Source organism: Sinocyclocheilus anshuiensis, unplaced genomic scaffold, assembly GCF_001515605.1.
Source record: "Sinocyclocheilus anshuiensis isolate Anshui unplaced genomic scaffold, SAMN03320099.WGS_v1.1 scaffold732, whole genome shotgun sequence".
Taxonomy (NCBI): domain Eukaryota; kingdom Metazoa; phylum Chordata; class Actinopteri; order Cypriniformes; family Cyprinidae; genus Sinocyclocheilus; species Sinocyclocheilus anshuiensis.
Window position 1 is genome coordinate 999,239 of NW_015554133.1, and position 14,519 is coordinate 1,013,757.

General features: G+C 37.8%; 1 protein-coding gene across 1 annotated transcript in view; it reads right to left on the minus strand.

Annotated features, from left to right (window-relative positions):
• The window catches only part of LOC107670309 (oxysterol-binding protein-related protein 6-like), an 82,643-nt gene that overhangs the window by 54,985 nt on the left and 13,139 nt on the right, over window positions 1-14,519 (minus strand). The window contains exon 2 of the mRNA XM_016462874.1: window positions 663-940. Within this exon, the coding sequence (XP_016318360.1) occupies window positions 663-809 (147 nt within the window). The 5' untranslated portion in view covers window positions 810-940. The remainder of the gene's footprint in view (window positions 1-662; window positions 941-14,519) is intronic.

A 14,519-nucleotide genomic window follows, 5' to 3' on the forward strand; every position in this document is an offset into this window, starting at 1 on the left:
TTAAGAGATCATGTGTGAACAGGACCTTTTCAAAAATACAGGTAAATGCATTCTGGCAATCATATCATTCTTATGGAGATGACGTGATTACTCTGAGCTGTTTACAAAGCTCTGCTGCTTTTTTAATAGCTTTTCTATGTAAATATGATGCTAGATGAAAATCTTTGACCATTGCGCCTCGCAGCTTTTTCAATGTGTCGCGATCAAGACCCAGGCTTCTTTTCCATTCATCAGCTGCGACTCTGCAATTGGATACTATTATGCGCGTATTAATTAAAATAATACGTAATTAAACATTATTATTAATGTTTGCCTACAAAACCACCACTGCCTCTGCACCCATTTACCTAAATTCACGCGTCTCGTGTTTACAAGAGCAAAAACTTCTGATTGGCTAGTAATGTTAGTTTGGTTGAGAGTGAAAGCTGTGTTCCTCTCATACATTGGTAGGCGAACTCATGAACTCGAACGTGATATCAACAAGTGTTTTTAAATGTAGGACGACTATCTTTTTTTCCCCACAGCCAAACGCCGCATGCCGCATGCACCGACTAATCTTTTTTTTTTTTAGTCCACATGGACAAAAAGAATCTGAAAATTATTTCTTGAATGACTCTGAAAATGTGCGCAGTCACTGTAGCACAAACTCTGTCAGGTCTTACTTGTCGACTGTCTCTCTGAGATGAAGAGGAAGAGGATGCGCTTTTGTGAGTGGGGGTGGAGCTCTTGTGTAAGGGGGTGGAGCTCTTGTGGATGGGCGTGGCTCCCTTCTCCTCCAGGCTGGTGGCTCGGCTTTGATGGCGAGACATGATAGCGGCTGCTGTCTGACGACTCCTCTCTCGACTCTCTCGTCCTTTATTATTTAGCGTCTCTTCTTGTCCCTCCAAAGCACAGCATGACCAGTGAATCCTTGTGCAGCCAAACTATTGAGCACTTTCACCTGAAACACAAATTGTGAGAATTAGAAACATGATGACACAGAGGTCATAGAGTTCATTAGCAGTGTAAAGATTTCAAATTTCTCACGGTTCAGTTTGCATACTGGCTCTGTGGTCACTGTTTCAGTTCACTAAAGACTTAATGTCGCAATCACTGATGCAACGATTACGAAATATGAGGGAAATATTGAAAACATTTAATGTAACAATGTATTCAGTCTCTTTAGCTACAATTATAATATGCAATCATAAAATGTATTTAAAATTAAATACATTTAAAAGGGCTTGGTGATATCAATTACTTTTATTACCTGTAAATTATATATTTTTTTAAACTTCACCCAGATAAATCATTTGTAAAGCCAAATGTTTTTTTTTTCTCAAATGTTACTCCTTGAATATTAAATAACTACTGTTCATTTTCATTTCAGGTTGACATTTCCAGCTATAGACTATATTTAAAAAATGCAATCTTTATATGAACAAGCCATTTTTCTTATGTATGCTTTTTTCCTTCCAGCTTATTGGCATTTTCTGTCTTTTTATTGACAAATCAAGCAGCGCATCTTGTCTCCTCAATGCCAGTTCATACGGCCACAGCAATAAAATGCATGGGTTGTGAATGACACTAGAGGTTGGAAATTGGATGGTCATTGATCAGGGAAACTGTCCAATGAGCATCGAGCAAGGATCATTATGTATTTCGCCCTGTCAGTGTCATTAAGCATCGCTCTATGGGCCGTATGACAATTCTTGAGTTACAGGCTTCACTAGGGTTGGGGATCACAAGGAACTTAATTATTCAGGTTCGGATGCCATTTCAACTTAATGATTTCATTAACGATAGTTTTAATAGGCCTACATACTAAACAAAAACAATGATATTTTAGTAGAATGTTATTTCTCTTTTTTCCCTTTTTTTAAAATTAAAATTTATTACAACAAAACCTTGTTTCAAATTGTATCTTTAACTGACACATCCACATGAAAAAAAAAACAGTTTACACTCATTTAAATCCCATGTAACACAAATTGTGGCATACATAAACGAATAACTGCCATGAGTTCCAGACAGATTTATAAGTCTTTTTGAATTATGAATTCATTGACAATTCATTGAATTCATTTACAATTGTAAAACGCAATATCAACATGCATGCAACATAATACATAAGCGTAGCGTCATCACTAAACAGCAATAATATATGCCAGAAATAATATTTTAACAGATACTGTTGTTAATTCAAGTATACATTGAAGCATACTTCTTGTTACAAGGACAGTTAGTCAAGTGCTCCTGGAAGAAGTGTTTCAGTTGTTATAATTGGAACTGGCAACCCTAAGCTTGTGTGTGCTATAGCTACATGAAATGCACTGTTCAAATGTGCAATTGTTTTGAGGAGGAAAGTATAATGTATGTTGTTTTGGACATCCTGTGAGTACAGTGTAACCATGAGTGTGAATGTGTGTCCTACTGTATGTGTTACAGTCTCTGCATGTGTCTTCCTGCAGCAGTATTGATTAGTCATGCAGCATGGAGATGCTCTGACCAGCTTAATTAGACCCAAAGGAACACACACACACACACACACTCATCCTGATGGTCCGGCGCTACAGTTGTGTGAGACAGTTTAAGAAAAGCTATTTCAAGAGTGGGCACAGTTACAAGTGAGATAACAGGATACATCTGTACTGGCCTTCCCAACACAAACATGCTTAGCAAGCACTCTGGGGGAAACACAAACACTGCATGAACACACACATCTATAATTGAAGGGCTTCCACCCCTCCTCCAGCACATTAACTGGGCCGTGGGAGCCCGGGGGAGACGCGGGGAAACACGCATCAGAGGCTCGAATCGCCACGTGAAGTGCTAATGTTTCCATCAGCAACTTATTCGCCATTTTCCCTCCACAACAGCTTCACACTCTGATAAATGAAACCTGCACTGAGCTCAACTAACATCTCAATGACTTGACTGATATACTGAATTGAAAGCACAAACTCGTTTATTGACCTGTTTTTCTCTCTGCTTTTAGGTCTTGTCACAGTTTACACAAGTGAGAAGAAAATTCTCCATCAGCGACACACACACACACACACACACACAGTCAGTGTGAACGTGTGAAACACAGCTGATATAGTAGCAGCAGACTCTCTGGATACGGTCCAGTAAGGTTGTCTGCAGTTATTGAAGCAGGTCTCAGTGTTTATTTTTACTCTTACTCACCTTCTCAGCTCCAACACCTCTATAGGGGTCGACCGTTATCGGCCTGGCCGATTATCCGCAACGATATTAAGTATTTTTATGCTTACTGTATCAGTCATTTTCAAAACCGATTTGCCGATAATTTAAAAGCATTTAAAGAAAGTTTTTGTCAGAGCCCTTGTTATTCTTAATTTTTTACATTAATTATCATTTTTACACCAGAAATATATCGGTTATCGGTCTACTTGATCTGTAATAAACGGTATCGGCATCAGCTCTGAAAATCACATATCGGTCGGCCCCTACACCTCAAGATTGAGAGTGAAGGTGAAAAAGTTATATTTACCATGATGTACAAACAATGCATCAATATTGATATCTATTTGCTCTCAAATACACAAAGTCTCACACATGACATGCAGAAGACAAAATATATTTTGTGACCACAGATTAAGAATTTGTTCTAAGGCTGGGTGATATGGCCAAAAAATTATCACAATAAAATTGTTCAGTCAACATCGATAATTATCATGATAAATGTCATAATTTTTATTTCTTTCAAGTTTAAAGGCAGATTTTCGCTCCTGGGTAAAAGCTGTAGAAACCAGCCAGTTAATTGTGGTTTTAAAGTGCCCCATTATGTATTTTTGAGAATTACCTTTTATGCAGTGTGTAACACAGCTCTAAGTGAATGAAAACATCCTGCAAAGTTTTAAATCTGAAAGTGCACCGTGTATAAAGTTATTGTCTCTCAAAAGAAAGAGTTGACTCTGAATCATTGAAACGAGTCATTTTTAAAATGAATCCCAAGCCGTTTCATCTTGAGGTCAACATGAAACATTAGCATATTGCCCGCCCACTTGTTGGTCTTTTCGTGTTGGTCTGAATGAAAATGCAAATTCATTCTTTGCCACTAGGTGCCGCTTTTGGAGCGGTACACAAAGCAGCACTGCGCTCACAAACGCTGCTTTATCAGGCATTGCAGGCAAGATGAAATAGAAATGAGACCAAACGGACCAATCACCGCAGATTAACGTCACGCAAAGGAGGGGTTTTGAAAAATGAATCGTTGAACGAATCGTTTGGGAGTCGTTGAGCAAGTAATGTAAAAAATAAATGCATATTATAAGACAATGAACATGTTTTTTGACTTTGCATGCATGTCAACCTGTTGTTGGGGACTCCCAAAACCGAAATATGAACCTTTCATAACCCATAATAGGGGCACTTTAAACTATTCTTTATAGTCAAAACATGACAAACACTTGGCAAACAAATGAATAAAAACGATTTGCAAAAACAGATAACAGATAAGTTTGACTGATATTAACTGGAATGCAGGATAAAAAAAAAAACATGATTTTTGAACATTTTTAAAAACAGTTATCTGTTTTTGCAAATGAACCATTCACTTGTTTTCATGACAAATGTATTCAAACATACATTAAATAATGACGAAACTAGTGATGCGGGGATGGCGGTTATATCCGCGGGCGCTGCGGATAATCCGCGAGTCGGGTAATAAAAAAATGCATTCTGATTATTTGCGGGTGGGTCGCGAGTGGATAAGATAAATCATTAATGATGCAAATATTAACTACATTTTCTAAAATATGAACGTGTTTTAAATAGGCTACAGAAATTGAATAAACTGTAGGCCTAAATTAACATTAAAGTTATTTAACAAAACATTATTTAGTCAAGAACAGTGAGGGATTTTCTCTGTCTTTTGCTGTTTGATTAACATTAATGACAGATGGCACAGCTTTATTAGGCTGCTGTCAAAAGACCTATTTCACAGATCCAATACTGATACACATGCGTTTTCTTTCACAACTGTTTACATTAATTTAAGAAAAAAACGGCAGTGCTTATGAGGATACTCGCCAGGATGACCATTTTGACGTCATTTTGTGTGTATTTGGCCGCTTAAGCGCAACAAGCCTTGCTTTGATAAACTTAATTTGGTGCTCGCAGCGCGTGCTTTGGATGTGACTGTGAGCGCACAGAAAAGCGCCTCTGGAGAGAGCGAGTACCGGATGGCTTAAAAAGACAATAATACATTTTTGTGACAATGCAACAATGACCGATTAGGCAATTGACAATTCTGTCAACTGTCCCGAAATGCGAGCTAAAGTCTTGTATCGCAGCGTGCAGCAGCTCTAGATGCGCTGATGTGAAGAGAAGGTCAAAGAGAGAGGACGCAGTACAGCTGAATCGCTCAAATGACTGATTTGATCTGATGGTTTGTGTGGATTTATTTACTCATCTAACCTGCACGCTATATCGAATAAATGTTTTGCAGTAATTTCCCTGATTTTAAAATCGAAAGCTGTGGGAATGAGTAATGCGATATATGCGCAATCCCACACCGAAATTCAAGACCTGATTAAACATTAATACAGATAATTGTGAAATAGATTTCCATGACTTTTCCAAAACTTTCTGGGTTTATTTATTTTTCAAAAAATTCCATGACTGTTCCTGGTTTTTCATGACCGTACGAACCCTGAATGTGACGATCGGGTGCAGGTCGGGTGTGGTTATCTAAATCAGACAAAAATATAGGTGCGGGCAGGTGGCGGGTGCATAATTTATTTGAAGCTGCGGATTCGGGTGACGTTTTAGCTCATCCGCGCATCACTAGAAGACACGTTAAGTAAAAATACATAAAATAGGCCTACAGTATGTAATATAGTGCATTTAGGCCTATTTATCAAAATACTGCTCTCAAGAGTTTTTTTTTATCTGACTAATGAGTTTATGGACATTATGAAATGCAACATTATGTGACATACTGTTTACATGCTGTTATATTGATGTCTTGACATCGATTGAGAGATTACATGAGACATGATTCCTTTTTTATGAAGAAATGTTAAATAAAATAGGTAAACAAAAAAGAAGCAAATATTTGACAATTTTGGTGCTATTTAGTTGCTCTGGATCTGAGTAGCATGCAGTTCAAGCAGGTCAAAGCAGCAAACACTAGATTCAAGGCCAGAATGCTCCATTATCTAAGAGAGGACCAGCCTGTACCACTGGAATATTCCACTGTGAATCAGAAGAGAAGTGAGCGATGGAGGCCAGCAGGAATGTTTTTTGTGAAGTAGATTATGCTAAACAAGGACACAATATTAGCCCAGAACAATGTCATCTTTCCAGCAGCCGATGACAAATGAAGAAGTTGCTCATACAAAGCTCCAGCTCTGTCACTGTACATTAGCACAGCACAAAATACTTAGATCCTCTTCACAGGGGCTCCTGATGAAGCCACACAAAAACACAAAGAGGAAGAAACAAAAATGAGTACTGTAGGCAGTAGTATGGAAAGTGGAAGAGAAAAAAGAGAAGTGGTCCATTTATATTTATAATTAGTTGGTATCTGGTACACTTACAGAAATAAACATTTGAAGTGTGTCATTTCTTCACCACTATCGTAACCATGATCTGCAAAAACAATGACTGTTTGCAAGCAGGTTTCCTGAATGTTTTCCATTGGCTAGACGTCTTACACCATGAAATTTAAAAAAAGCATTTTAAATATGCATTGTTTATGTTCTGCATGTATCTGTGTGGATGAATGGCGCAGACGCACGGTTTTGTTTACTACACACATACTGAAGCGCGCGTGATGCTCGCGGTGATTTCAGCGTCTGCCTTCTCACTAAATGAGATCATAAATACATGAACAACATCCCCAGAACTGCACTGAGAGTCAATCCATGAGCATTTTACCCTTTCATTTGAGTAAAACTAGTTTCATATGTATGCACAACAACCCGTCAAAATAAAAGTTTGGTTTAACTTGAAGAGATTGTGGCAGAAATATATTACTATCATTCAGTAGTAATTTAACTTTTATCTTTTAATAACTGTTCACAGAAAGGTTCTTTGAGGAACCCAAAATGGTTCTTCTATGGCATCACTGCGAAAACCCCCTTTTGGAACCTTTATTTTTAAAAGTGTATCTGCTTAGCAGAGCTGCACACACTTATATGTGACCAAAAACTAAAAAAAAAAAAAAAAAAAAAAAAAGTCTGTGTAGTTGGATCACTGAACTCCAGAAAATCAGTAATGAGTTGCTTTGACAATTACACATTTGAAAAACAAAAGGATTAAAGAACCCTAAACTTTAACACAAAGAACCATTTCAGCATAAAAGGGTTCTTCAGAATGCTATGGTTCTAAATAAAACCATTACTGCATGTAAAGAACCTTTAAAGAACCATATTTTTTTAGAGTGTATGCTGATTTACTCGCCTACAAAATCACCCCAATCAGTGATCATTTTTTTCCAAATAGAGCTATTCAAGACATCTGGTGATTTTTTTCAAAATATCGCGATGTGAGTTTTTTTTCAATATCATGCAGCCAGATCCCACCGCCCCTCCACAACACTGCACACGCATTTATATTTATAAAAAGGGGAAAAGATCTCTCAGCCCTCTACATGTACTTTTTAGGAAGAGGATTGTGGCATTTACATAGTATTTGTGAGAAACAGGCCTGTGAGCAACTGTCCATCAAACTGATCCAACACAAAGCTCCTTCTTAAACATACAAGTATTCAATTACATCTGATACAGCCCCTCTCCACAAGCAGACAGCCATCTAACCTATAATTAATGCAACAGTGCAACAAAAGTGGTAATTACTCACTAAACAGTAGCCCTTAATAGTCTATAACATGTCTTTATGAAATTAACCCTAGATAAACCCTCAATATTTGTTGCCTTATCTAAATATAAGTTACTAAGAGTAGCACAGGTAGCCAGTAGCTCACACTGGATTCACAGTAAATGTTAAATATTAATGTCCCAGGACTGTCCTGTAAATTAGGTATGGTGTAATTCAGGAGCGTATCCTGTGAGATTCGCTGTTAGTATTCCTGCGGCCCAACCAGGTTCTGCACTGCAGCAATGATTATTTTCAGGGCCTTTTGAAATGAAATCCTCCTCAGGAGCTTCTCTCACCAAGCACTCCAGAAGCGTTTCATCTTCGGTCACTCCTAAGGAGCTGCTTCGTGAGTTTGGTTTTTATCAGGTACGCCATTCTGAAGCATTTCATTTCCACTCGTTTCTCAGTCTGTAATAAGATGGATTTAAATTTCACAATCCTTTACAACATTACACGGTAATGGCTCTTGGTTTCAGATCGGATATGATCGAAGGTAATGACAGTTTACTGAGGGAGTCAGATGTTAATTCAATGAGAGCTCCGACTGTGAGCCATTTGTGACTGATGAGTCTGAGACTTTGAGATTGAGTGGTTTGGACTGATCTGTTAAAATGAATCAGCTCACACGACATTAATTTGCAAATTGGACTGGAACTAGTTCTGAATAAATTTAAACATGTAAAAGTGAGTGGTAGCTTTGAACTGAAAGTGTCATGAATACTACTGTTGTCATTTTCAATCCCACAGGGACAAATTTCCACAACATCCCTGCTGTTCGGGATTCCTTGGTCCTGACAGTTGTGAGTGGGATTAAATAATAGTAAGAAAATGTATTCTTAATTATTATAAGACAGAGTCATATTAACATTGTTATATAACTGCACATAAAATAAAAAGGATATTTCATAATAAGTGTATTATTATTTTACTTTTTAGTAGTAAAATTGCAATACTTGTGACTTAATTTCTTCACTTTCAAGGGTTAAACCAAGGTTTTATTTTGGTGGGAAACTGCAGTGAGTATGGATGTGTGATATTTATCGTCTTCGTTGTTTTAATGATATGCGAGCTGACAATATCGAGTGTGTCACTATTAGAGAGTCTGAGAGTCTGGACTGAGAGTCCAAAGAATTCACTGCCTAATGAAGCTTATTAGAATGCAGTTAAAATGTCCATATAATTCAAGTTATGAAAGTAAAAAAATACATCTGGGTTTTTTTTTTTATGTTTATAAGATCTGACAAGCAAGAGTGCCATTTTCCTGAATATTAGTGTGTGAGAGCGGTCGCGAACGTGACATTAAGTTTATACAACAGTTCAAAAAATAGTCAGTTAAGTAAGGAATAATTGACGACGGGCGGTTGAATTCTTAGAAAATAATGAACACTCAAGGTGGTGATGTGGCCACGATGCGAAGCGGAGTTGTGTTCGTTGCATTTACTGTGTTTACTGTGAATTTACTGCAATTAGTTGTCTCTGAAAGAAGCAGAAGTGTCAGACTATATAGGCTACTTATTAAATTAAAATAAAATAAAGTAGTGCTGGGTGTTATGACCAAAAATTTATATCACGGTATTTTTCAAAATTATACCGGTTTCACGGTACATGACGGTATTTTTTTGAGACGCGGGAGCTGATGGCAGGGGGCGGTGGATATGTGTGGAGGTCAATGTGGATATTGTGGATGAGTTCTTCAGTGTCATCACGTTCTATTAGTTCTTCAGCTTCAGTTTCGCAACTTTCACGCTTAGTAACACATACAGCTGTTCCCTCAACACAATGCAACAGTGAAAAGGGACCCCTTTCAAACAGTGTCGCATTCCGAACATCGTTTAAGTGACATACACCGGTATTGCGGTATTTTAAAAATTCATATCTTAACAAAAATAAACACCGGTATTCGGTATGAACCGGTATACCGCCCAGCACTATCCGCTAGTTAAAACAGTTTTATCAGTCATTATCCGTGTACGAACCAGCGCAAACAGATAATGTTACCTCACGAAGTTAGCCATCAGTCTCCTTGCTTACGTTGAACATACCAGCTTATTTCTGGTTCAAACACATATGGCTTAATTAAACCAATATGTCCACTTGCCATTGCCGTTGTATCGCATTTACTACAGTTCAGTCAGTGGATCAGGAGGCGCTGGCTGGTGTGTGACTGAGTGGAGGCGGGGCTAATTTGCATATTCATAGATCCATGTAAGTTGCTAAATCTAGTGCTAAAGTCGCGCTCGTGTGTGAGAGACGCGGGAGCTGATGGCAGGGGGCGGTGGATATGTGTGGAGGTCAATGTGGATATTGTGGATGAGTTCTTCAGTGTCATCACGTTCTATTAGTTCTTCAGCTTCAGTTTCGCAACTTTCACGCTTAGTAACACATACAGCTGTTCCCTCAACACAATGCAACAGTGAAAAGGGACCCCTTTCAAACAGTGTCGCATTCCGAACATCGTTTAAGTGACATACACCGGTATTGCGGTATTTTAAAAATTCATATCATAACAAAAATAAACACTGGTATTCGGTATGAACCGGTATACAGCCCAGCACTAAAATAAAGTTTAGCTTATACATGCATTATAATCACATAACCACGTGGAGAACATATCCTGAGCCATTAAGAGTAAAATTAGATCCCGTTTGTCCAGCAATCACATTTTTAAGGGTGACATCTAATGATTAACCTACTTTATGGATATGAAACACATTTTATGTTAAAATAAATGGATTGGTATAAATTTCTGATTGGAATAATTACTAGAATTACTCAATCTCCAACCTATCCAAAAATGAAAATGTCTTAATATTGCCTTTTTCATTCAGTGCATCAGTAACATTTATAAAGTCTTTCAGAGCATCTGATATAGATTTCCCTTGACTCAGCACAATCCTCCCAGCTTGGAATAACGGGAAAACCTTCCCCCACCTGACTGACACTGCTAACGGAAATGGGTTCATTCTTCCATTTATCTCACATGTTAGCATACGGGTTTTCCGTAAACTATCCCTCAGCAACAATGGAGACTGATGAAGACCTTTAGAGAATGTTGTTGTACTCAATCGTGTCTGCTAGATTATTGTACTGAGCAAACCTCCACACAATGACTAGGTCACATTTGGTGTGAGGTCTGTGAGGGGCCCACGTGCCCCCATACTGTGCACAGATCAGCTTCACTGCGAGTTCCAGTCATTTAAGACCTCATAAATGTCACTGTGAGACAATCAACAGTACAGGACTCAATACGCATGCCAGTCACAAGCTTCTATTTCCAGTTCAACGGAATAAAATAAATAAATAAAAAACAGATTTAATGTGCATATTTTAAATCAAAAAAGATTCAGTAGTTTGAAACAATAAGGAATTTGTAAAAATCAAGAAATCATCTCCCAAGGTCTGGAAAAATAATTCTGCAATAAAGTGCAACAATGACTGTACTTTTTCAGCAATTTCTCCATGGGATTTAAACTTTTTTAATCAATATTCTACGCCATAAATCAAAACCAATAGCTCCAAGATGAATCACAACATTATTTCAACATTATACAAAAAAGTAAAGATGCAACGACTATTGTGCAAATGTAATGATTGTGTGCAGACTGAAAAACTTGATTTGATGGAATAGATTCAAAAACAATGGTGCAATGCAATACTATTTACTTAAACTACTGATATTTTATAGCTAATGATAATGAAATTTGGGTAACACTTTGGATTAGGGAACACATATTCACAAGAGTTTTCCATCAATAAACTCCTAATTTGCTGCTTACTCATAGTAAGGTAGTTGTTGTAGTTGTTAAGTTTAGGTATTGGGTCGGTTAAGGGATCAAGAAAATGGTTGTGCAGAATACGTAGGGCTTGGCGATATGGCCTAAAAAAAAGAATCCCTGATTTTTTCACAAAAAATCCGATTTACGATTTAAATCGATTTTTTCCCCCCCTACTTAAAATCAATCTGCAGATGACAAAGAAATTGTTCAAAACAAGTTTTAACTTTATTTTGTTTTGATTTTCCCTTTGGGGATTTGATCTGGATTTCCCCCTTGGGGTTAAAGTGCAAACAGAAACAACAAGCCAAAAAGACAAGATGGCAGGCCCTGCCATTGTAAACAGTGAAAATGCAACATAACGTAACATAACATTCTCTGTTTGTAAGACTGTAGGTCAGTGGTCTTCACTATTTTTTTCATGGGAGCCGCACTGATAGGGCAAAGTCAATCAGAGAGCCACTTTTACCGCGAAGTATCAAAAGTTACATCTAGTCATAAATACATGTCTTTTTATCAATCTGTCATCCCTGATATGCATTGCAAAAGTCCCACCTTCAGTCCCACCCTCAATACCACGACTGAGGTGCCCTTGAGCAAGGCACCGAACCCCCAACTGCTCCCCGGGCGCCGCAGCATAAAGGCTGCCCACTGCTCCGGGTGGTTTTTTATATATAAATTATTTGTAATAGAGTCTACTCTACTATTGTCTGGTGTCTACACACCAGTTGTCTTGCCGCGCCCTGCTGCGCTAAAAGTCTGTCTACACTTGTTGACACTAGAGTTGCAAATCATCTGAACGTAGTGTCAGTACAGTTCGTCATAAATAGAGCGAGGCATCAGTTCACTGATGGGGATCGTGTCGCGTCGCATCGCGCCGCATCCAGTGTAGACAACATCACTGGGTTCTATTGTCTTTTGTCGGATCGCACCCTTCGCGTCCGGTGTAGACATGGTGTGAGTTTTTTTTAATGGGTTATGTTATAGCCCTGCTTGTTTTTAATGTTTTTATGAAATATCTGTATTGACTGCATGATCATATCATCATATTATTTACCACAATGCGAGCCACAAAGTAAAGCTTGGCGAGCCGCGCAATAAGTAACACTGCTGTAGGTTTGTTTTTTGGCGGGTGTGCTTGTGCTGCCGCGGTCTTGTTAATTTCATAGGGCGCAACATCTCTCTCACTCGGCAGCATGCCTCTGTTTGAGGTGCTGCAGTAAATTGGTCGTACTGCTACCTTTGCTAGCAACAGACTTCAAACACACTTTGCAGCGGGGTGTTGTCCGTAATTTGGAACCAATTCCAAATTACGGATGACACTGTGCCTTTCTTGGAAACGAGTTCTTCCCTGCTCGCTGCCATGTTGTTTGTGTATCTCTATGGCAAACGCGCGGGGGGAGGGCTGAGCCCAGAGGGAAGCGTCGGCGGATGTTAAAGAGAAAACCGATTTTCATTCAAACAAGGCGACATAAACTACACATTCGAGTTAATCGATAAAATCGATTTATCGCCCAGCCCTAAGAATAAGGCATTAATATGTGCTTTATAAATACTAATAAACAGCCATTATGCTAGTAATATGCATGCTAATAAGCAACTAGTTACCGAATGAAAATAATATATTTGGTAACTCCTTAGTATAGGGACCAATTCTCACTATTAACAAGTTGCTTATTAACATGCATATTCCTAGCATATTGCTTGTTTATTAGTACTCTGTTTATTAGGTTATTAGTGGTTGCTTATAAAGCACATATTAATGTCTTATTCTGCATGACCATAGGCTATTCTATGACCATATACCTAAACTTAACAACTACCTTACTAACTATTAATAAGCAGCAAGTTCTGAGTTTATTGAGGCATACATTGTAGTTAATAGTTAGTCAATAGTGAGAACTGGTCCCTAAGCTAAAGTGTGACCCCATTTATTTTAATGGATTTACAGGTAGGGAATGTTTCGTTTTCATTTCAATAGAATCAATGATTGGTGAATTTCTCCTCAGGATTATGGGTAGTGTAGTTCTTTGGTACTTCGAGTATTAAAGTCAGTCTTTAAAAGATTAAGTCACAAGTGGCTTGTATAAAGTATCATACACAAATTTCTCATGTCCCCATAATAAATAAATAAATATATAAATGAAAAAAAAATAAATGGTATTTTTCCACTCCTTCAGTTGTGACTGTATTCCCCAATATTTAAAATCATTAAAATAATTAGCCTACACTGAGTGGCATTTGTTTCAGATGCTGAATGTCAACAGCATATTTCTAATGATTAAAGTTGTTCTTCAGCAGATATGTAGTTCAGTGGTTCACAGGGGCCACTGCCTGGGGACAAATTTGTTTTTGCACCTGCCTCTTTTTTTACTGTTCTAAATTGCTTCTTGCAGGGTACAGACCTGGAAAACCATAGACTGTAGCCAACGACTGTTTCCTTTTCAACAAATAATAAAGCTTGTTAAAAGAAAGGTACACATACACACAAAAAAATCTCTACATCATTTCCTGTCACCTGTATGAATTTTTTCCTTGAAAGAAAATTGATGTCTTGCTCATTAAGAAGACTTTGGGTCTCATTCCCTAATAATTGCGTAGATTATTCGTATTTATACGCACTCATTCAATCAACTTCTTGTGAAAACTTTCTGCCTAATTCACAACACGTGAGTACGCACATGAATTTGCTCTTAACCTCATCCTAATGCTAGTGAATTTGAAGTATTCTCAATGACACGCCATGTACATACATACATTAATATATTTACATTTACATTTAGTCATTTAGCAGACGCTTTTATCCAAAGCGACTTACAAATGAGGACAATAAATGCAGTCAAAACTAACAAAAGAGCAACAATATATAATAAATATATACACTCAAAAAAAATGCTGGGTTAAATATAACCCAGTGCT